This window comes from Carcharodon carcharias, chromosome 1, assembly GCF_017639515.1.
Source record: "Carcharodon carcharias isolate sCarCar2 chromosome 1, sCarCar2.pri, whole genome shotgun sequence".
Lineage (NCBI taxonomy): Eukaryota > Metazoa > Chordata > Chondrichthyes > Lamniformes > Lamnidae > Carcharodon > Carcharodon carcharias.
The window spans coordinates 28,013,423-28,038,531 of record NC_054467.1 but is presented as its reverse complement, the minus strand read 5'-3'; the positions used below and the strand labels follow the sequence as shown (position 1 = coordinate 28,038,531).

General features: G+C 43.6%; 1 protein-coding gene across 2 annotated transcripts in view; it reads left to right on the top strand.

Moving 5' to 3' along the window:
- Nucleotides 1–856: 856 nt before the first annotated feature.
- pcdh10a (protocadherin 10a) overlaps nucleotides 857–25,109 on the top strand; it is a 63,838-nt gene continuing 39,585 nt past the window's right edge. Inside the window, exons 1-4 of one of the 2 annotated variants that reach the window (XM_041201324.1) lie at nucleotides 857–3,435; nucleotides 4,345–4,403; nucleotides 4,502–4,608; nucleotides 15,111–15,235. In XM_041201324.1, coding sequence (XP_041057258.1) covers nucleotides 958–3,435; nucleotides 4,345–4,403; nucleotides 4,502–4,608; nucleotides 15,111–15,205 — 2,739 coding nt within the window. In that variant the 5' untranslated portion in view covers nucleotides 857–957 and the 3' untranslated portion in view covers nucleotides 15,206–15,235. The remainder of the gene's footprint in view (nucleotides 3,436–4,344; nucleotides 4,404–4,501; nucleotides 4,609–15,110; nucleotides 15,236–25,109) is intronic. The other variant, XM_041200437.1, reaches the window with a different exon arrangement.

The following is a 25,109-nucleotide window of genomic DNA, read 5'->3' as shown; positions in this document are numbered from 1 at the left end:
GCGCAGAGAGAGGCGGGGTGGGGGTTAAAATCATAGCAGCGAGAATGTCCCTTCGTGTGGAGATGTGCTGTGATATGGTCTGATTAGTATGGGCACCTATACTAGTGCAGCCCACTAACTCTGGGCAAGTCGAGAGACTGGCACGTTAACTGCGCGGCCAAGGGGAAGGGGAGCGGACCCGCCCGCTCTGCCCGCTGATTGGCCGGCCTGGGCCTGACGCACTGCCGCTCGGTGCCCCGCCGCCAGCCAATCGGAGCGCGGCTCCAGGCTTCCGGGGCTCCCATTGGCTGGCGCGAAGAGGGCGCAACGCAAAAGCAGAGCGCTGGAGCCCAGCGAGCTGCAATCTGTCAGCAGAGGGAAGTGCACAGGAACCGGTCACTGCAACGGGGAAAGCGGGGGGTGGGGGGCAGAAGTGAAAGCTCAAGAGTGGCAGGCTGGGAGTGCTGAGGGAAGAAGGTGGTGGTGGTGGTGGTGGGGGGGTGGGGGGGGGGGGGGTTGTGTTGCAGAGAAAGGAAAGAGAGGTTTTAAACAACAACAAAAAAAAAAAGACCCAGGGACACCCAGGTTAGGGAGGAGAGCTCCAAAAACAAAAAGTGTCTGATGGGAAACTCTCGCCTCAACTGTCGTTGTTGACATCGAAGATATGACCGGCCGCTATGTCAGAGGGGTTGATGCGAAGCTAAAACCCCCGGGAATCTCTTCATCCAGGCCACTGCTGAACAGTGAGGGATCAAAGGAGCCGTTCACTCAGTAAAGAGAAGCCAGAAGTTGTTCAGCTTCGGGTGTGCGATGTGGTTGCTTCACGTAACTGGCTCCTGCGGACAAATGTGATGAAAAATTCAAAGCAGGAGAGGGTGCGAGGTCAATGATTTTTTTTTTTCTAATTTAAAAAAAAAGAGAATTAAAGCGACCGCTTGAACTTCCGAGAGGGCGAGAGGTTGTTCGCGCGCTGTGGAGATGATCTTCTTTTTCCTGGTTTGCATGCTGGTCGATCGCGTTGCCTGCCAGATCCGCTACTCGGTGCCCGAGGAGCAGGAACATGGGACCTTCGTGGGGAATATCGCCGAGGATTTGGGCTTGGACGTGACGAAGCTGGCGGCCCGCCGCTTCCAGACGGTGGCGAGCTCCCGCTCGCCGTACCTGGAGGTGAACCTGGAGAACGGGGTGCTGTTCGTCAACGAGAAGATCGACCGGGAGCAGATCTGCCGCCAGAGCCCGAGCTGCCTGCTGCACCTCGAGGTCTTCCTGGAGAACCCCCTGGAACTTTTCCGCGTCGAGATCGAGATCGTGGACATCAACGACAACCCGCCCAGCTTCCCGGAGTCCGACCTGACGGTGGAGATCTCCGAGAGCGCGTCCGCCGGCACCCGCCTGCCGCTGGAGAGCGCCTTCGACCCGGACGTGGGCAGCAACTCGCTCCGCACCTACGAGATCACCCCCAACAGTTACTTCCAGCTGGACGTGCAGACCCAAGGAGACGGCAACAAGTTCGCCGAGCTGGTGCTGGAGAAAGCCCTGGACCGGGAGCAGCAGGCGGTGCACCGGTATGTGCTGACGGCGGTGGATGGGGGGCTCCCTCAGCGGACGGGCACGGCTCTGCTCACCATCAGGGTCCTGGACTCCAACGATAACGTGCCGGTCTTCGAGCAGTCCGTCTACACGGTGAGCCTGCCGGAGAACGCGCCCCTGGGCACCCTGCTCATCCAGCTGAACGCCACCGACCGAGACCAGGGCAAGAACGGCGAGGTGGTCTACTCGTTCAGCAACCACGTCTCGCCCCGGGTCAAGGAGCTGTTCAGCATCGAGCCCAGGACCGGCTGGGTCGAGGTGAAGGGGGCGATCGACTACGAGGAGAGCAGCCTGCACCAGATCTATGTGCAGGCGAAAGATCTGGGGCCCAACGCGGTGCCGGCTCACTGCAAAGTGCTGGTCAAAGTTACCGACGTGAACGACAACGCCCCGGAGATCAGCTTCAGCACCGTGTCCGACTCGGTGAACGAGAGCGCAGCCCCGGGCACCGTGGTGGCCCTCCTGAGTGTCACCGACCGCGACTCGGCTGAGAACGGGCAGCTGCAGTGCGAGATCCTGGGTCAGGTCCCCTTCAAACTTAAATCGTCCTTTAAGAATTACTACACCATCGTGACGGACGGGCCGCTGGACCGGGAGCTCACCGACTCCTACACCATCACCATCATGGCCAAGGACAGGGGCTCACCCCCTCTGGCCTCCAGCAAGTCCATCAAGGTGCAAGTGGCTGATGAGAACGACAATGCACCCAGCTTCTCGCAGCCTTCCTACGATGTGCATGTAACTGAGAACAACGTTCCCGGGGCTTATATTTACGCCGTGACTGCTGTGGACCCCGATGTAGGGCAGAATGCCTATATCTCTTACTCCATATTGGAGTGTGATATTCAGGGGATGTCCGTTTTCACCTATGTCTCCATAAACTCGGAGAATGGCTACCTGTACGCCTTGCGCTCTTTCGATTACGAGCAGCTTAAAGAGTTCAGCTTCACGGTTCAGGCTAAGGACTCGGGGAGTCCTCCCCTGAGCAGCAACACCACCATCAACATCATCATCGTGGACGAAAACGACAACGCGCCGTCCATCGTGTCGCCCGTGGCCAGGAACGGCAGCGCCAAAGAAATTGTGCCCCGCTCGGCCGAGCCGGGCTACCTGGTGGCCAGGTTAGTGGCGGTGGACGCGGATGACGGGGATAACGCCCGCCTCACTTTCTACATCGCCAAGGGCAATGAACTGGGGCTCTTCAGGATGGACTGGAGGAGTGGGGAGCTCAAGACAGCCAGGCGCTTGCCCAGCACCAAGAAGGACCCCAGCGCCCCATACGAGCTCCTGATTGAGGTGAGGGACCATGGCCAACCTCCCCTGTCCGCCACCGCCACCATCCTTGTGCTGGCCGTGGACAGCGCCGTGGATCGCCAGGGGGAGCGGGGCAACCGGGCCGGGAATCCCAAGGACAACTCGCTGGATTTGACCCTCATCCTGATCATCGCCCTGGGCTCGGTGTCCTTCGTCTTCCTCCTGGCCATGATTGGGTTGGCCATCCGGTGCCAGAAGGACAAGAAGCTGAACATCTACAGTTGCCTGGCCGGCGAGTGCTGCGCCTGTTGTAGGCAGGCGAGGAACAGGAAGAAGAAGCTCAGCAAATCGGACATCATGCTGGTGCAGACCAGCAACACCAACGCGGCTCAGGTCTCGGTGGAGGAAGGGACCTTTGGGCACCACAGCCAGAATTACTGTTACCAGGTGTGCCTGACCCCGGAATCGGCCAAAACGGATCTCATGTTCTTGAAACCTTGTAGCCCAGCCCGGAGTACGGACGCTGACCACAATCCCTGTGGCGCCATCATCACTGGGTACACGGACCAGCAGCCTGACATCATTTCCAATGGGAGTATATTGTCAAACGAGGTAAGATACTGCAACTGCGCCCAGACCTATCCTGTCTCCTTCCTTACTCACAGGTTTTCTCTAATTTTACCCAGCACAGTTTGTCCCTACACATCTCCTACATACTTTGAATGCCATCTTCACTTTCTCCGCCTCACATATTTAGGTCTATTAACTCAGCATTCTCTGCTCTCTCCCATTTGAAATCCGCTGGAGGCTGCTTTTGGATGGTCCCCAGCTATTGCCTTTAGAGCAAGGGCGGCTTACCATCATTCTGAAATGCTGCCAGTGCCGGCAAACAGCGCCAATTGACCGTTGTGACTTGATTCAATAATCTCTCATTTGCAGCACGGACCGGAGAGTAAAACGAAAGTCCCTCGGTCTCTGCGTGAAAAGAAACGGTTTACCACTTCACCAGGAAGCACAGGCTGGCACTTTGGTTATTGCCCATTAACTATGTCAGCACAGACAGCAGTTTACACCCCGCTGCACTGTGACAGCCTTCAGAGCTCCAGCAGCCTTCAATCTTTCGAGATTCTCAGACGTACTGCGGTCAAATGAAGAGGTGTAAGGGTAACGCGACCTGAGAATTCACTAAACATTCTTAGCAGAAACAAATCTGCTAGGGTCCCACTATCTGTCCTGCAAAAACAAAACTACCTTGTGTCTTTAAAATGTTATTCAGTGTCTTGATCCTTTGCCAATTGGAGCTTTGAACTATCCCTCAATTCTATAACTTTACAGTCATTACGAGGTCCAATGTCATATTAGGACAATAATTAAATTTCCTCAACACAGTGATGCCTTCAAGTAAAACTGCGTGCGTTAGCCGGAATCTTTCCGCTTGTTAACGATACTAACAGCGCAGTCGCTTCACATTGCTTTCCTCATAAGTAACGATTATTGACTTGACGTTTTACTCCTTTCCAGACAAAACACCAGCGGACCGAACTCAGTTTTCTTGTGGACAGACCCCGTCGAGTTAACAGGTAGGCAGCTGGAAAGCCAGCCTGATTTCACTACTGTCCCATTTGGATTTGATATCGGGCGCTAACGTTGGCCGCTGTTTTTTTTTTTTGCCTTCCAGTTCTGCTTTCCAGGAAGCGGATATAGTGAGCTCGAAGGACAGTGGCCACGGGGACAGCGAACAAGGGGATAGTGACCACGATGCCACCAACCGAGCTCACAACTCTGGTAAGTGTGCTGAGTGGCTTTTTCAACGTTCTCTCCATCCTGTCTGTGGGGAGAGGTGATACACGGCATGTTGCAGAGCGTTTAACAGAAAGCATAGCAAGCGAGCTCCCCCAGCTTCCTGTTTTATTTCAGCAGAGAGCTGCAGTGTTGAATTCAGGCTCCTCTGCCTGTGCTGGGGTTTCTCACTCATTCACCAAACTGCTCTTATGTATGAATGAATGAATGGCCATGTCAGCACAGCATGCTGATGTGGGTATTGAATTAAGACTAACGTGTAGTTAACACAGTGGCTCTCGAATTTCACCCTTGGTGTGTGTTTCATGCATATTACGGTTGAGTCACGGACTTTGCAAGAATTGTGCGCTGTGCTGTTGAGCGAAATGGAGGAAGTGGGCATGTTGTTATTTACTGCTCATCGCGTCGCACCAAATCCTGTTTCTTTGTAATAGATACTGAGTACAAGCTGTCCTAGAAGAAACTATTCTCAGTCTAATTTCCCTCTCTCTTTTTTGGTTTCCTGGGTTGCTTTTATCCAACCCGACGACTACTGCTCATTATGGAAAACACGTCTGTCACTAACGGCCGCTCAATGGCCTCTTTATTTTTCCGCCGTTAATGAATATGCAATCTGAAATGAGTCCTCCAGGACTTGCATTCGTCTCCATCATTCCCCGCTTCTTGCTGGACGTGATGGAATTTGGAAAGAGTGATAGTGGCAGGGTTAGGGAATTCGAAAGGACACAAAGCACTGGTCTTTGCTAAACGTCCCAAGTCATCTTTTACTGGAGGGTGGGATTGACTAGTTTCGCGTGTTACTGCTTCATAAAGTTCTCAACCCCTGATTTACAAATTTCCCAAACCCTTCGGATTGAATCTTTAAGGCTCGCTTTTATTAGAAATGCCTGTTTCGTACACCATCCTGCTGCTTTCCTTCAAAATGGAGGGTTATTAAATACACCCACATCACAGAAGATGGCAGTAATGCAAAACTTATCAGACTCGGCAGGGCCTTTGCATCACATTTCAGAAGTGGGAACTATTGTTCAGGATAACAAACCTCCCAAATCTATGGAATGTCTCTTAGCCAGTTTGAAGTAACTGTAAAACTAGCAACAAAATAAGGACACGTACAATGTCACTGAACTTGGTCAGTGAACCGCACGCCATTGATTGAACAATCTTGAACTGCTGCCAGTGGATTCGTTTGATTAACAAGTAATTCTGGATATCAGATCAACATTGGTTGCAACCGGATTGAGGGACTAGTAAATTGTTTTATTTTACCATGAAGCAGTTTAGGATCGTGCATATAGATCTCTTAATAACTCCAAGTGTGCTTTTTTAAAAAAAATGGCTTATCTGTGTAAATATTTAATCGCATTATATTCCGTGCAATGTTGAACTCACAGATTTACAACAGCATCCCTCAAACTAGACAACCGATGTAAACGGTACCGGGGATGGTGTTGTACCAGTATATCCGGTACTATGTAGCGAGTTTGCCTGTAACACTGCTCCGTCAGCGGTTGCACATTATCTTCCCTCGTACGCTTAGATAAGCTGTTACTTTGGCACCAAATTTCCACCTAGTTTAATGCAATGTGTTTGAGATATTGCAGCCCCTCCTGTTGGTGTTAGTGCGTTTGTCTGATAGGATTGAAAAAAATACTTCCACAAAGTATCATTAACGGCCCTTGTCCCTCAACTTACATTGATTCCTAGTATTGTTATATGGGATTGCCTCACAGAAAAATAAGGACGAGGACAGCCACCCGAATTATTTCAGGCGCGTTAGCTTGCATTCATGTTGGCGCCAAACCTTCGCCGAATGACAACAACCGTTTGTATTTGCATTGCAGCGTGGAAGAGACCGATGCAAAATGAGCGCCCAAGCAAATACGGAGGAATTAGGAGGGAGAAGTGAGGCTTTGTCAAAGAAATGGGCTTTAAAAAGGAAGGGGTCTCTCAGAAGAAGAATAGGAGGCAGTGAGGCAGAGGGGTTTCGAGAGAGATTCGAGAGAATTGGAGCCTAACCAGCAGAAGGCCCAGGCGCTAATGGTGGGCGAATGGGCGGGAGGGGAGAGACCAAAGCTGAGTTACATCATTACTCATAATTCAGGTAGGTTCCTGCAACATACCAGAAGTTAGTCTGTGCGATAATTGAGAACCAATCCAAAGTGGAATATAACTAGAGAGCAAGTCAAATTCATTTGGGTGGTCTAAGCTGAGCCCCCAGTAAGATTGGGCCTGTCGTGTAAAATAACTAAACCCGAATACTTAGACAGACGCACATTAGAAACCCTCAAAAATGGCTCATGTAAGAAAAAGAATGAACGGGGCTATAACCTCTGATGCTGGGAAGGCTCACATTGCGTGGAAAACATTCCTGGGACAATTGCCATGTGAGGACATGACACTGTCAATATGTGACAACATGGAAAAGGAGAATTCCCCAACAATAACATCCCTCACTTTATGGAAAACAAAGAACATGCAGATAATCCAGCACAAGCCCTTGACCAGTCAGCTCCTTGACAATACAGCGTTGTACCTAGTAGTCGAGAGTCCATCTCCTATTTAAGGAGGTTCTGGAATTGCTCAAGCTGGTTTAGCATGTTCCAAGCACAGGTTTGCAACCGTAACAAAGGAATGCACGTTTGATCCTTTCATACCATTGAGCCACGGACTTCAGCCACAGTGCAGGAAGAAAGGTTCAAAATTGGCCAAACTCTCCCTGGCACTGAGTGGAAAGTTACATTTGGGTGCAATTCATCCACCCACCCAAGTGGTCAGAATGTGCTTGATCTTGTGAGACAGAGGGGGTGGGGGGTGTAAAAATAGGCTCGTACCCCTCAAAAGTAATGCCATACAATACATCAGAATCAGCAAATGTTCTTGGAGAAACCGTCAACAAAGTATTGCTACATATTCTTGTCAATAACGAATATATGCATGCAAATGCTGACGTTGGACTTCCCAAGATTTATACTCTTTGTCGAAATTCACGAATTGCTGGTCTAAGAAGCAGTTTTGTTTCAATGTGCGGTGGAATATAGTATCAGCAGAATACAGATGGCATCAAAAATCTCAATGTTTCCTGTGTATCTCATACATTGGCAAGTCATTGGATAGCTTTTAAAGATGTTAACTTAAAATGGAAGGTAAATTGATACATGTGTTTTCGCATGGCACTTATAATGCCATCCTTCCCTCAGTGCTGACTGAGTTCTGACGTTGCCTGAATAAAATGCAGGGGAAAATCATGGAGATAGAGACATCAGGTGTAGTATGGAGTATAATGGAAGCGTAAACCTCCAAAGCTCTATATCCCTGGAGGAAGAAACGCTGAGGACACGTTTAACCCTCCAGACGTGGCTCATCTTTGCTCCTTTTTCATTAACGTATTTCGGTGGGTTTCAAAACTTCATCATTGAAAGCATTGCTGCTTTATTCTAAAGCACTTGAATCGAGTAAGGACCATCCTGACAAGTAGAAAGCATATATAGGTTTAAATTGAAGCCAGATACTTGAAAGGATTGTTAACTTAAATATTGCAAAAACACCAGGATGCAAGTCTCAGGGGATAAGTAGAAAGTGAATCACATCAGCTTTGACCTGAAAACAGGGGGGAAGATGTATGGCAGCCAGTCTGAACGCTCTAACTTGAATTGGTATGAATAGCAAGAAATGTTTTAAGGTGGTGCATGAGGTATGAATATTAAACCAGAAAGATGTCACTTGTTAAATCTAGGGAAATGGTCGAGGGTGATTATCACAACAGTGACTAACTTAATGGGTTGTGGAAATAGGCAGTGGAACCTCATTCAAAGCTGCACACACGCCTCCTCACAAGTCGTATCGTCTCAATGCTCATGACTCGGTAGAACAGGCAGCCCCCAAGGACCTGCGCCCCGCTGCGAGTTCAGAACAAAAAAACAAGTGTTTGTTTATTTTAGCACAGAGTGGACATTTGCCAGCCTTACAAAGAGACCGGGATTGTAAAAAAAAGGTTGAACCCCAGCGATGGACTAGCAGCAGGGCTTTTGTAGTGTAAACATTGGCCAACTTGGAACAGTTTTAGTGAATGTCATCATGCTCGTGTGATTGCATTTTAAACATCAAACCCGATGTTGAAATGTTCCGTACTGTTTGAACAACACCGAAATAAAATCAGAATCAAGCGGCAAGCGATTCACCAATCGGAGCCGCGGAGAACCTACACACCGATGATCTTTGTCCAAAAAAATAACTGGTCCTCGTGATCCCGTTTCCAGTTCACGTCCGCAGTCTGCAACAGCTCACTGATCAGTAATTTGCTCTCAGACTTCTGCATAGCAATTACTGATGGAGGACTGTGATCGAAGCCTTTGCATTTGCATCGCACGAGCTTCTTTAATTTAGCATACATATATATATAAAGTAATTTTGAAGAGAGATGAAATGCAGAGATAATAACCATCGCCTTCCTCCCTCGCCGCGTTATTTAACCGTTCACTCACACTTGTATCTCCTGGAGAATGTGAACTGGCGCAACGCCCATCAGGTGAAAGGAGCTGGTTGAAGACCAGAGTTGCATTCCAAGTGCCAGTTTTTATTTAACTTCGGGACTTCAGGGCGGTCTTATTGCCATTGATCCAGCTCCTCCCTCACTGAACAACTGCAAAAGTGCCAGGCCATGCTGACCAAAGTAAACACTCTATTTGCTAACAGTTTGCCATGGGCTGGATTAGATTTGAGAGTTGTGCAATGCCGATATGTATTTGGTATCCGTTGCTTTTCTCGTGGTGGCACCAGTGTCGTTGCTGCCTGCTAAATTGTCGGACACTCTCGAGTCAAATTGAAACGGCTGAAGCGAATGCCACGCGAGTTGGAACATGTAAAAGCTGTAAAGGGGCGGTGTCCAGTTAAACATGTCTGATACAACACTTTACTACTGTTTTTTTTAACATGGCTTATAGCTCCCTAGATATTGGCAGGACTTTCCCTCACGGTTTGCCACCAATAAAGCCCATGTCAATCGAGTTGTCAGTGAAAAACACACTAGGCTCCCACTGCATGTAAGAAAACACTTTTGTATTTACATAGACAAGCGCTGCCAATAGAACATGCAGTAACAAGCACACGTCAATAGCATCTGCCTCCGTGTCAAACAGAACCGAGCAGTGTTTCTCCACACAAATTAAATCAATTACCCACACCGTTCCTTAGAACGGGAAATGCTTTAAATTGTGTTTCTGGTACTGATTGTAACAGCGAATGAAAAAAAAAAAATTGTCAGCTTTTACCTTAAGTTGGCCAACCACCGAGATTTGATATTTTTAACAGTTGGCTTATGCAGAGGACATAGAATGGACGAAATGCCTAAAAGTGAAAAGAAAATCATCCAGTGATGTCAGGTATTTGCCTCAAGAACCCAAAGGACGAGTAAACCCTAAACACTTGTGATTTATTTTTCCATAAACCATCTAATCCCATTGTGTGTCCCATCTGCACTGCATGTTGACTGATTTCATGAGTTTATTTAAGTTTTTCTTAAAGATATAATAGCTTTATTCTGTGGGGATCACCCGTCACGGAGAGTTGTTGTCTGTCCTGTGACACAGAGTTGTACTGTAATACATTCGTGCAGAATTTAGTGACTTTAATATGCTGACAGGTGATGATGGCACAGATTAGCAAACAGCAGTCAGCGAGGTGTTTTATAATAGTAATTTATAAGAAATGGATCTTGTGTAAAATATTCAATAATGAATCAGTGCAAAGAGCTTGACATATAAAATTCTACTCTGTGCATTATTTGGCACACTTCTGACTTCAAATTAGTTTCCTCTAAATAATTATCAATAGTCATTACAAATGTGTGAAATAAAGTAAAATAATCTCAAAGAGTTGGCTAACTTCCTTAAGAATATATTTCATAATTTGAATTGCTTTCTTAATTTTAATATATGAAACCATTATAATTTCAATTGATTTTAAAAGATCCATGTTGCTGGGGTGTAGATTTATATGCCTATTTATTTCTCATTAAAGCACTGTACCTTATTTCTTTGACTGAACACACATCCCTTGACTAAAAACAGGCCTCCAATAGTTACAATAGCCAGGGGAGTTTAGTAACAATGAAAGCAGGTTTTGTATAACAATTTCAGTACCAACACAGCCATCGCATTGTTAATCCCTTACCACTTTGTTGCTTTGTTTTTGTCTTCATTCTTTTTGATCATAGTTTTCCTTTTTCTCCTGCCTTCATTTTTCTATTCTTCTGCAGTGGAGGCACTTAGTTACATATGGTAAGCTTAGTGGACAAATATGCTTTGAATACAAGAAAGCTGCTCTAGTGGCAGTGTACAGTGAATCCTGTCTGCTTGCTGAGACAAATTGTGCCACAATCTCATTCATTATTGCTAAATTGATAATATCATACCAGTCCATTCCATGTAGCTAAATAATGTTCTAATCGGCCAATCCATCTTGCTGAGCTAATGATGCCATACTGGATCTCTCTTTGAATTTGATTGGTATGCTGATTGCATTAGAAAAAAGCTTTCCTTATAAAGCTATAAATGTACAAAACTAAATAAGAAAGGGGAGGGCTTTTAAAAGAGATTAATAATTTTGGCTGCATAGAATTTCGTCAAACAGTAATTAAATATCATGTTGATCTGTCAGGTGACCAAATTATACGATGCATATGAGGTCATGGAAGTTATGTGTCTTAGTTACAGAAAGAATGATGCAATAGATAAGTCCACTGTAAGAACAATACATTTTCCTACAAACTTTGAGGGCAGAATTTTCCATTTGGCGTGCAGGTGCACGCCCGACATGCTTGAGCGTGAAGGAGCATGCAATGACGTCGGGCGAACGTCCCTAGATCATCGTGCACTCACACGATATTTTGGTCGGCGGGTGCATGTGAGAGCTGGCAGTGCTCCCACCCACAACTAAGAGGCCTATTAAGGCCATTAAAGTACCAATTAACAGGGATTTTTCATTGCGCATCCAACCTTACGGTTGGCAGGCAGACAAGACAGGGTGAGTGAAGTGGCCAGGCTGCCGTTGCAAATTTCAGGAAACCTCATCCAAAGGCGGGATGAGGTTTCCGTAATTAACTATAAAAAAATGTCTAAGCACAGAATTTTTATAATGTCCATGCACACGTGACTCATTCGGATGCGTTTACAATTTTTCCAGATTTTAAATTCTGTGCTTATTGGTTTTAAATTCTCCAGCTCCCTGAGGCAGCTTTCTGCCTTCAGGGAGCTTTCCTTCTGCACTCCCCCCTGCCCGTGCTGACTTCAGCACTCGCTCTATTCCCACCCCTACCCCAGCCATTCAGTGCGCCTTTCACGCTGGCTGGCCGTTAATTGGCCAGCCAGCGTGAAATTGCGGTTGGGGGCCAATTGTGGGTGGCGGCTTGTTCCCGGCCGCTCCTGCGCCCGCTGATCGCGGCCGCCCACCAACCCAAAAATTCTACCCCGAGCTGATTTGGATTCTGAATATACAGTGTTCAAACATTATCGTGAAGCTTATTATGAACCCATTATACAATGTTACTTCAAGCTGCATTCTTTGGATCAAACAGGATTGACTCCCTACCAAATACTTTCCAGAAGCCAAAATGCTTTCAGGATAGATCTTGTTGCTCTCCTATTAAATTACTAGGCAGCTGATGAGGAATTTACTAGGATTCATAGACCTACCATTAGATTGCCTCTTGCCAGGTACTTTACATACTTTTTGCCATAAACAAAGAGCAGTCATTGGGCAGTATTTTTAGCTCAGCGGGTGTGCACCCAACCCGACTGAGCATGAAATGATGTGCGTTGATGTCAGCCAAACGTGCTGACGGCAACACATTGTCATGCCATAGCTCATGCGATGGGCACATGCCACAGCTGGCACCATGGCCACCAATTATTAAGAGGCCTATTGAGGCCATTAAGTTATCAATTGTCCTGAAATTTTCACTGCCCTTTTCAACCTAACAGTTGATGGGCAGGTGAAAAGGCCAAGCAGCCTTTGCATTTTTTTGGAAACCTCATCCACAGGCAGGATGAGGTTTCCAAAAGCAAATGCAAATGAGATATAAACTTTAATTTTTAATTAAAAACATGTCCCTGCTCATGTGACAGAGTCACATGAGGGGACATGTTTTATTAATTTTTCTGCTGTTTAATAATTTTTTCAATATATTCTTCATCTCCCTGAGGCAGCTCCATGCCACAGGGAGATTATTGAGCACTCTTCTGCGTGTACAGGTGAAGTGTACGCTAGGCCTGCTCATCCTCTTCCCCTTGCCTGCACTGGCAGTGCTCAGCATTGCTGCTCGCGTATCACACTGGGAAGTGCGGTGTGCTGTCAATTGCAGATGGTGCTGACCGCCCCTGCCAATTCCACATGCCAAAGGCAAAATTCTGCCCATTGACTTGCCATTCACCTGTATTGAAGTAAAATGCACAGCGGGATATGCAGAGTGGCTGAATATAGGATCAGAGGAATTGTTTTTTCTCTGCACATGTGAGGAGCCATTTGTAACAGGACAGTTGACTCTCAGGGCAAAATGGTCCAAATTAAGCAACATTATGCTATCACCAAAATATCCCACAAATTGTTTCTAATTGGGTCATCTTAGGTAAATGTTTCTCCAAGAGCAGAATTATTCTCTGACAGTCTCCTGGAGTTCAACAATTATTCATTGATTGGTGACTTTTGACATTTTAAATGCTTACAGAAATTATCCTCATTGAATTGTTGTGGACTTGGCATCGCTTGTTATAGATATTATAAAAACATTCTGTCTAATATACCCTGGATGATAAATTTTGTGTAAAACACTTAACCTTGTGATCACATTTTATGAAATATAGTACTCACAAAGCTACACAGTATCTCTTTCAGCCCTTTCCTTGCAGTGTATACCCCAGCTATTTCCCTAGCCAATTCTCTTTCTGTCACACAGATATTTAACCCTTATCTCTCTGCTTGATAAACAACTTATAAGTCACACGAAAAGTGTAAAATTCATCATTGAGAGGGCACAGCCCAGTAACAGAAAACTCTTAGATTTGTGCAGAATTGCCTGCTGTCATCCCCTGTTTTTTTTTGCCTTATGCTCATTAACCATATGGTGGTGAGGCTCAGTTTTCATGGCTTAATTTCTGTGACAATGCTTTTTCTCAGTGCCATCACACTTTTTTTGGTGACTTGACTGTGATATCTGAAACAAGCCTGTAAGAGGAGTAAGTGTTTTACCTGCTTTGTAGGCACGGACTTTAGTTTTTATTGTGCTTGATAAATCTCCTCAGTAGAAGTCCCACGGGAGAGAAGAGGCAGGTTGTAAATAGAGAGCAAGCTTTAATTACATGGCTCTAGGCGCTTCAGTAGCACAAACACTGGTAGGTTGGCGACAGGGCCATTTGAGCTGGTATGAAATTATATTACATACATCTGTTCATTTCCTATGCTTGTACTAACTCGCAATTTGACAGACAAAGTGGATCAATTTTATGAACACCCGAGATGTGATCACATTTGTTTTAAGGCAAACCTTTTGTAGGTAATTGAATCTTCTTAGAAAATTTCATTTCTGAAAATGGAGACTCCCTGTTCAATTTCAAATCATTTTTTTGGAATATCTCTGAATGGCAAGTACTGATAAGCAATGGTAGGACTGCTTTTGAGGAGATACTGGCCTCATATTTTTAAACTCCAAATATCTTTGTTGTTACATTTATTTAATTTTCCACGAGTGGTTGGAGTGCTTCAGGGCATCATACTGGTTCTTAAGCAGATGTGACTCATAATTTTAGTAAGCTGCATTTCCTCAGACCTGAAATACTGGAAATCTGCCTCAGTTTAGCTTCTGCCACGAATGTAAAATGTACAGTGGGTCAGCGAAAATGGTAGGAAAGATGTGCACATGGATGTTTTTTGCTTCTACACTTGTTTGCTGCCATTTTGTAAGTTGGCAGTTTGCACTGAAAAGCCTGAACTGATCAAGATTCTGGTATTTGCAAAAATGCACAGAAGTATCTTAAATGGGCTGCTTAATCCTTATCGCTCTCTTTGCATAATATTATTTTCCTATGGTATCAAACAGTTGAATAGCATCAGCATATTTAATCACAACTGCATGTCCTTATAGCAGGAGATAGGGTAGTTCCCCTTGTAAAGTTCCATCAATGATGTCATCAGCAGGGACCTTGTAAATCTAAATATTTGAAAACAAATTAGAAATGTGCAAAAGTAATCAGAAAAATAATTAAGTTGATTGATAATCTTCTCAACTGTTCAATATATTTTTTAAAAGTGCCTTGACGGTGAGCTTCAAGACTGACATTTTCTTTGTATGTCAGTGTTCCATTGTTATGCACATTAATGGACATTGATTAGTGAATTCCACCGTGATTTTAACATGTAAAGTGCTCCCACGAATAAGGTGCCCCCAGTTATTTAAAATGTTCTTTCCATTTTTTCCTGTCTTTCTCCCCTTGCAGGCCGTTCACCGAGGTGCATCCTCCTCCAGCTGGGGGAGAGCAGGACGGTCCAGGATGCAGACTTCTCCACGACTGCCGTCAATGCAGCTCTGTGAGCGGCTGGCAGGAGGTGCGATTTGAGCAGGGTGCGTTGGACAATGACACTTCTCTCTCTTTCCCCTCCCTCCATACTCCCTCCCCGGGAATGGAACCCTTTACTTCCACATAGCACTTCCTCTAGGGGTCTGGTCGAGAACTGATGAAGTTCAACCAACTGAGGCAACTGATTTTGAGTGACAGGCAGCCCTGGGACTTGGAACATGTGTAATTCTGGTTGGGAATGAAATATGAAACTGCTTGAGCTGCCTCAATTGTCCTCGGTGTCTTTAAAGGACAGGATCACCCAACTTAAGATGAAAGGTTGCTTACCATTTTACAATGGAGCCCTCTTAAGGTCAAATTTTACGTGGGAAAAAAAAACCCAATAGAACTTATTAACTTAAGTATGAGATTACAGGAGAAGCTTTGACGGGGCAATCCTATTGCCAGCATGTAAGATAAAACTCTAAAAGAACATTGTCACCTTACAATTCGGTTTGTAACCGTAATCATATCGAACAATATCATCAGTGAGGCGGTGACATCATTTGCCACCAATTGCTTCTTTCTTCATCCTTTTTATCTTTTTGTTTGTCAACTTCTGAATTTCTCATCACTGCCCATTGATCGGCATTTGCTATGGTGTTGTACAGATGCTAGCTGTCATCTGGTACCTCATCACACTGGCAATTCTTTGTGTGAGCTTCATTTATTGATACCAGGAAACTATTGAAACATTGGAGAAATCACAGCTGGGCTTGATTATATCTTCATCCAAGTTCCACACAAATATACCTCACAACAGTCACAGGATAGCAATCAAATAAAGGCACCCTAGTTATTTCTTAGCTCAGCTTTCCTGAGGCCAATTGGGCCACCAATTTTGCTATTTTAGATGGGATTATTATGGTCAGCATTGACCAGGAATCAATCCTGGCACCTGCTTAGTCTGCGTGGTTCAGTTGCACATTGGGCAGCAAATTTAAAAACTTTGTAACCAGGGAATTAACATTATTTTTTGTGAGTATTTGGCTTCATCAAAGCAAGCAATGTTTGTACTTGAGAATGGAACACTTCAATGTTGGGCATTTTATCGGGTATTCCAAAATTAAGTTCAATATAGTTAGATGCAAACTAAAACTTCCTCCGTTTTACATCAACAGTACACTTTAGCCCCAATTCTGAAAAGGCATTTTGTTATCATTTTCTGCATTTCTGTAAGCAAATTTGCCAAGTTAGGGCAGTTTTCTTCTGTGGGTCTGTGCCCCATTGGAGCTGTTTGAAACTGCTTAAAGTTATTTTACACAGGGCAACAGACAACGGAGAGTTTCACCTTATGGGTCTGGTCTGGATTTGAATCAAGTTATCAGAAGTTAATAACACTTTGCATCACCCATTCCTTTTTAAAATTCAACTACAAACTGAGGAAAAAATAGTATTGCTAACAATGCCCAGATTGCTCCATCTCTTGAAAGGTGCCATTTTGGTGGACTTTTCTGAGTGAGCTGCTCCAAGATTCACCAAGATCCGTTGCTTGAACTTCCCAATGGCAACAAAAACAAGTATTTGATTTATCAACTTAAAAAAAAAACTGCCTTTGTTAAAGTAAAATAAAAGAGAATTCGTAATTAGTTACAGTATGGATAACGAACAGTGTTAATTACATTGCTAAAATATACTTGAAAGCCAACACAGGAATGAATTAACTCCTATTTTAATAGTATTCAAAATTTGGAGAATTTCTTTGGAGTATTAAAATGAAGTTTTGGTGCTATACAATTTCTGTAACTAGATGCTGTTACACTCATCAGAACACTCCGCAAGAATAGCATTATAAGGGGGAAACAACAATTTATACTGTATGTGAAGATAGTGCTGATTGGTTGGTAAGTGGACTCTGATTGGTAGAAGTGCTGCCAAGGAGAATGCACCAGTGACTGACAGTTAACTGCCAAGCATTGTTTGAAATTTAAACCAGGCAGCCTGCCCCTAATTGGTCAAGCCATTGCCCTGAGGAATAAGTCAGAAAATGGCTGTCACTTATTTTGTTTAGCTGAAAGAGGTGCATTACGTACATGTTCTTTCTGTCTGCAAAGAGCAGGGCCCTGGGTATTAATATATGTAGCTTGCAGTACATGCAAATGAGCCACATTGCAAGCCTGGCTGACAATCTTAAATTGATTGTCAGTGTAATTCTTAAGGAGCCATAGATATTAGCGCTACAGCACTATATCTTGCGGATCTAGACCCGCCACCATTGCTCAAATCAGTATTCACTGAATTTATGAACTCAGCAACTCGCGCAGTTGAGTTCTGTTTTAATGACACCATGTATGTCCAAATACATGGCATTGCCATTGGTTCCCCTCTAGGCCCAGTTCTTGAATCTTTGTTGGATTCCATGAGAAACATGTCTTTGATGGACCGACACCTAACCTCCTACCCCTCGCATATTTTCCGTATGTGGATGATACGTTTAAATCCACAGCTGTATGTAATAATTTCCTTACATGTCCTAATGGACTCCATCTTGCGCTCAAATTCACCTTTGAAATGGAGCAGAAAATTAACTCTCCTTCCTTGACGTACTAGTTGAGAAATCTGCCAGGGGGTTTCTACCATGGTCTACCGCAAGCCTACCTTCACTGGTCAAAATACACGTTGGGATTCTTACAGTTCCACACAGTATAAGATTGGTCTCATCGACAACCTTGTAAATAAGGCCCAAGCCATTTGCTTACCATGCAAGGTTGATGCTGAAATAGGGCTCATCAGAGGTATCCTGCAGGATAATGCCTACCCTGATCAGATCATTTCACGCTGTATATCACACAAACTCATGAATGGGCCTAAGGCCATCACTTCTGGATCTAAAAAGTGCCCATTCTACCTCAGATTACACTGGAAGGGCAAGGTATCTCAAAAGTTTGAGCAACTGTTTCACGTTGGTTCTATGCAGCAGCAACATGAGTGGTATTCACCACTAACAGGATGCTGCCATCAAGCCTAAAAGACGTTCTGCCTATCATACAACTGAGTAATGTGGCATATGAATTTCAATGCCAGTGTGATGCTAGGTATGTAGGCTTCACATCCCAAAGGCTGGCAGATCATATCAAAGAGCATGTCCCAGCTGCTGTTTGGAATGGGCAAGTTACAGGCTGTACTCAACCAGCCTGTGCTTGCAAAACTCAACACAGTGGCCAACATTAGATGTGATTCTACGATTAGATAATGTTTGCTAAATAATCCTCAGTGTGCTAAGAATTATGCTGATAACCAATTTAAGATTGTCAGTCAAGCTTGCAGTGTGGTGCTTTTACATGTACTGGAAGCTACATATACACAGGGCCCTGTTCTTTGCAGACAGAAAGAACATATAGACACAATGCACCTCTTTCAGCTAAACAAAATAAGTGAATACATTCCTCAGGGTAATACCTTGACCAATCAGAGTCAAGCTGCCTGGTTTAAATTTCAAAAAATGCTTGACAGTTAACTATTAGTCACCATCACTGGTGCATTCTCCATGGCAATGCCTCTGCCAATCAGAGTCCACTTGTCAACCAATCAGCACTCTCTTCACATGCAGTATAAATTTTCTCCCTTTAAATTAAATTCACTCTTGAAGTGTCCTGATGAGGCAAGACGGAAAGCTTCAAATGTCTCTCTTTTCAGCAATACTCAAGTTCTGTACTACCAAATGACTAGATGGTGTTAGTTCCTTTAGGAATTACAGTGCTATGTATTATTTCCAAAGGGTATTGCAGACATCAAGTAGCAGTTAATGCTGTGGCCATCAAACAGTGAATGCACTGAAAGCTCAATGTAAGAATTCCTCTTCAAATCTTTTAAAGATTTCACTGCCTAGTATGTGTGGGCTTAATGTTCAAGAATCTGGAACACTTAAAGCAAAATGAAATCAGATGTCAATACATACCTTGCCAATCATATTTAAATAATAAAATTACCATCCTATAACTGAAAAGGTTACATCCTAGCATTGCTGTTTCATGAAAAGTAAGGTCAGATTTGTTTTACCCATTTGTATTCAATTGCATTTTTATGGTGAGTTTATGTAATTTCTGCAATGATGTAACAAATGGTAAAAGCTGTTAATTTTGAATCGCAATATTTTTGAATTTAGGCAGCTGTAACTTGAGAGCAAGTTCCGCTTACTAGGAAGGCTACTGCATGCACAGATATTCTCCTTTTTCACTTCAGCTGGATTAAATTTTGATAAAGGAAGAAGTTTGGTTAAGAACTTCCAATATAAAGCATTTGAAAGAGATGGTGAAGATTCAGTTAAATCGATAACATGTCAATGATATCATATTATGTCTGTGCATAGTTTCTTTTCTATTTTAAATTTCTATGTTCACGTTTATATTGGAAATCACCTATGTAAACTTTTTATGATGTATAACAAAGTATTAGAGAACATTTAAAACACAGATTCAGGCTGTTCACCCCAACAGAACCTTGATCCTTCCACCAATGGGACAGTTTATCTGTAGCTACTCTGCCCAGCCCCCTCATGATCTCAAATCTCTCTATCAAATCTCCTTTCAACCTTCTCTTCTCCAAGGAGAACAGTCCCAACTTTTCCAATCTTTCTATGTAACTGAAGTACCTCATTCCTGGAACTGTTCTCATGAATCTTTTCTGCTCTTTCTCTGATGCCTTCACACCCTTCCTAAAGTGTGATGCCCAGAACTGCATGCAGTACTCCAGTTAAGGCTGAACCAGTATTTTATACAGGCTTAACGTAATTTCCTTGCTTTTGCACTGTATGCCCCTATTGATAAAGCATAGGATGCCATATAATTAATTAATTGCTCTCTCAACCTGTTCCGCTACCTTTAATGATTTACGCACAAATATACCCAGGTTCCTTTCGCTCCTGCATCTGCTTTGTACTCTTTATATTGTCTCTCTCAATTCGTCCTATGAAAATGAATCACTTCACACTTCTCTGCATTAAATTTCATCTGTCACCTGTCCACCCATTTCACCAACCTGTCTATGTACTTTTGAAGTTCTACACTATTCTCCCCATGGTTCACAATAATTTCAAGTTTTGTATCATCTGCAAATTTTGAAATTGTGCCCTGTACACCAAGGTCTAAGTCATTAGTATATATCAGGAAGAACAGGAGTCCTAACACTGATCCCAGGGGAACTTGGGTATAAATCTTCCCCTGGTCCGAAAAACAACTGTTTACCACTAATCTCGGTTTCCTGTCACTCAGCCAATTTTGTACTTATGTTGCTACTGTCCCTTTTCATCCATGAGGGAAATTTAGCAAGTGCACAGGGGCGGGGATGGATATACGTGTTACATTGGGGGGAAGGGGGTTGATATATCATGTACATAGGGGGAGGGGCCGTGATGTACCAGATACACTGAGGTATGGGGGTTAATATACCAGGTAGAACAGGGAAGGTTGTGTGCTATGCCAAGTACACCAGGGGTAGGGTGAGTTACCAGGTAACCGGAGGAGGGGAGCGGTGGGGGGAGGAGGGGAGGTGTACCTGGTACCCTGGGGGGATGGGGAAGATATACCAGGTAGACCAGGAAAGTGGATGATATAACAGGTACACTACGTGTAGGGGTGATATACCAGGTACACCAGGGTAGGGGATAATATAACAGGTACACTGGGGGGAGGGTGGAGATATACCAGATGCACCAAAGGAGGGGGAATGATATACTAGGTACACCAAGGAACGGGGTTGATATACCAGGTAAAGCTAATTTCCCCTTAAATGTACCAAACTATTTATCTGAACCACTCCTTTTGGTAGTGAATTTCATGAGTTTCACATTTTAACCACCCTCCGAGTAAAGAAGTTTCTCCTGAATTCCTTATTGGATTTACTTGTGACTATCTTACATTTATGGCCCCTGCTTCTGGTTTCACCCACAAGTGTAAACATCCTCTCTATGTCTACATGATCAATCTTAAACATCTGTATCAGGTCACTCCTCAGTTTTATCTTTTCTAGAGAAAAGATCGCCAGCCTGTTCGGTATAATCTCTCGATTCAGGAATTGCTCTTGTTGTTACATCTCTTACCCTGTAAAGGCACTGCAACACAGTGGGATGGTGTGATTGAAGACTGATTAGTTTTCACAGCTGATTTTCATTAATAATATGTAAAATATATAGGAATGTGTAATAAGAAGGACTGAATATATAACTTGAAAATGGGAACTAAATGATATCCTTTATGTCTTGGATCAATTATCACCCAACTTCGAATCTTGCTCCATCTGAGAAATTCCTCTTGATCTTGTTTTTCTGTGCACGAGGTGATGGGAGGTTAACTGGTATTTCCATTCTAAAGTACCTAAGTAGGTTAAATGTTTTTCATGTATAGTACCTAAAGTGTATGGTGAGTGTTGAGTGAAATAATGTTCGTACAAAATATCATATAGACACAAGGCAACCAAAGAAGGAAGTAACTGTAGGAGCACATGTCTGAGGATTAAGGAAAAAGGTAATTGTAGGTGTGCATACACTTATGTAAAGAACTTGACATGTGATCTTGATGGCCTGACATTAAAGCATTCCACTTATTTATTTTTCAAATGCTTTCTTTTCTTCTGCTGAAATCTTTTGTGGAAGACTTTTTGGAATTTGGGAAAAGGACATTCCAGTGAAAAGGATGAAAGCTGTAATCTCATCTGGACAATGTTCACTAGCTACCAATTATTTGAATGTAGATGGTTTGTTTGCAAACTAATCACCACTCATTTTTTTCATTCTTCGCACAGTCTCCAGCAAAAACATTTAACCTAGACTTCATTAGAAATGCTTTCAGTAATATTCAACAAGATCAATTATGTTTTTGTCTGTGCTGACTTGTGGATAGGTGCTCTAAATATACTCTTTGTCCATCTAATGTTATAAGACCATTTTTACTGCACTTCTTTTTCATTGAAATGGTGCACTTGTGTGAAAGAGAATTCATTTATTTTAAACCAAGGACTTCTGTGTAAAGAAAATTGCAGTTATGAAATTAAGGATTTGTTAAGTAAAAATCAAATGCTCCACTGTGACTGAGAGGGAGCTGTTATCAGAGGGTGAATCACAGCTGGTTGTTAATGCATATCTCCTGGTGACTGGGCCAAGCATGTATTGGGGAATTTTATGTTCCCTAGTGCCTGAGACAGTATGCACTGCCCAAATTAACTCAATAAGGAGGGTAACATACACATTTAAAGCAAATAAGGAAAAATAAGCATGTCCAATACAAGAGGTAAGTATGTATCTTTTCAAAGTACCCACAAATTTACTCCTCCCTTCACAGCAAGCTGTTCCATTTTTCTCATGAGTCTTTAGCAGAAGTCCAGCCCAACAAATGAGGGTAATCACGTCCTTCCTTTTTGTCAAGTTTAAACCTGTTAAACTAATAAAGTTTGCTATTACTTTTAAAGCTTACTGTGCTGTGTTCTATTTTCTAAAGAAAATAGATGGAGACAAATTTGAAGAAAATTGATATCCACAGTGGAGGTCAAAGTGTTTTGCCACTGGCACACATCACTGAAATGAAACAGAGCAGATTAACCTTTGAGTACCGACTGTCTTTTGAAACTTGCACATTTATTAACTGCTAAAACTGATCTTTCTATAGGAGCAATTCTTTTTCACAGTCCAATTTGTGGCTCTTTTGATAGTTCACTGTGTAAAGCAACATGTGATACGGCATTCACTCACTGGTCCAGATTGTCCCAGTTTTAAAGCTTTGCTCTGTCGCTTTGATTGGTGTCACCCATGATATGAGTTGGGATATTTCAAATTACCTCGTTGGCTAGGGTTGTACAAGTTAATGGCTACATACAGACATCCAATATGTTACTAAGCCATACACAGGTTTAATACCGGAACATCAGACCTCAGTGTATAATACACCAACCATCAGAACATAACTCTACAGCAGAATCCATTTCATAGCAATGGGTTAGCTGATCTGAGCTGGAGTGGTTGTGAAGATGCGACAATTGGCGTCAGTGCTCCTGGACTAGGAAGAGGTGAAAAATCAGCCAAGGGGCTGAATTTTTAGCTTGGCCCACCCGATCCAGTGTGAAATTGCGTGAGGTGACATCGGGTGAGCATCCTTTCGTCATCCTGCACTAGCATAATATTTCGATCGGTGGGTGCGCACAAAAGTCAGAAGCGCGCCTGCCGACAATTAAGAGGGCAATTAGGCCTATTAATGGGGCAATTATCTGCAATTTTTTGTTGCCCATCCAACCTTACAGTTGGCTAATGGGCGAACTGGCCAGGCGGACTTTACATTTTTCATCAAACCTCATTCATGGGCGGGATGACGTTTCTGTGATTAAATAAAATATAAATAAATTTCTGTGGACAGCATTTTCAGTAGCTAAATTTTCAGGTGATTGATTATGATGCATGGGCACTTTCTTTCAACTTCTGAAACCTTTATTTTTGATTTTTCAGGTCTTCAGCTCCCTGAGGCAGCTCTCTGCCTTCAGGGAGCTTTCTGTCAGTGAAGTGCCAGAGTTTAACCCAAATTAACTTTGGGGGTCCTCCAATGTCTAATGGGAGTTATCAACAAAGTTTGTTCTTTCTCCATTGCTGGCCCGTTCCTGCATTGACGTCAGCGACCACCCTCTTCCCGCCCCCACTCCAGCAGCGCTGAGCTTCTCAGCACACGCTTCATGCTGGCTGGCCGTTAGTTGGCCAGCTAGCGTGAAATCGCGGTCGAGGGAAGATTGCGGTCGACACTCTGTTCCCCAGCCTATCCCGGGCCCGCTGATCACACCAGCCTGCCGACCTAAAACTTCTGGCCATGGTTTTCATTTCTGATCAATATCCTGCTGGGACATGCACATATGTGAACATTGGATGAAGACAGGACTGATGCCTTAGAGTTGAATGGAATGCAATATTCATTTTTCATAGAGAATGAGCACTTGTGTGAGGTAAAGGAGGGCTGATGGCACCTATTGAACCACACTTCATCATGAGTAACTATCTCAGGAAAGGAGAGGAGGAATTGGCATAGGGGAATGTTCAGTTGGGCTAGTTGCTAGAGAATTGCCAGTACCTGGGAGATAATATCCCAAGAAGAATTACCAATCTCATGCACGATGAAGAAACTATGGAGAGAGAACAAACTTTGTTGAAAGCTCTCATTAGACATTGGAGGATGCCCAAGGTTAATTTGGGTTAAGCTCTGGCACTTCACTCAAGTGGTTGTTCTTCAGTTATGAACCTAGACATTGTTGATAGTCTATTTGACTATGGAGCTAAGCTCAATCCTGACTTCACCAATGTCATCATACACAGACACATTTTCCAGGAGGGATCATTGAATAGTAAACAGAAACTCTAGCTGATTTTCCTGCTTTGTGGAGAATGAGTACTGAGGTCATCTGTAATACTGATATATTGGCTCAGGTGAACCAATTTAGCAATTGAAGCGGTAATATTTCAGTTTCTATGCCACAGCTTCTTGTTTTATTTCTCAGCTGAGTCACTAAAGAGCTTAGAAACTATAACTCATTTTGATATTTACCTTTTCTTCTTCACACCTCTGTGAAACAGCAAGGGATGTTTACCTGGATTTAAGGTCCTATTTACATTTACGTTGTTGAAGACTGTCAAAATTTGACCTGAAGCCACACTGTTGTTTATCATCTGGTTGAGTACTGTGGCACTTCAATCTTACAATGAAAATTGCCTAAATTTTCACAATAGTCTGATGAGTTTTGACTTTATGGCTTGGATATTAGTGGTTTACACTGTGCAGTAAGTGAGATTTGATCTTAGCAGTATTGACCGAAAGAGTGCTTTGGCATAATTTTTGTTCAATAAAAATGTGCATTGCTGTTCAATTGGAGAAAAAAATATGCAAACTGTTAAAGATTTCAGGAAGAAAGCTCAAT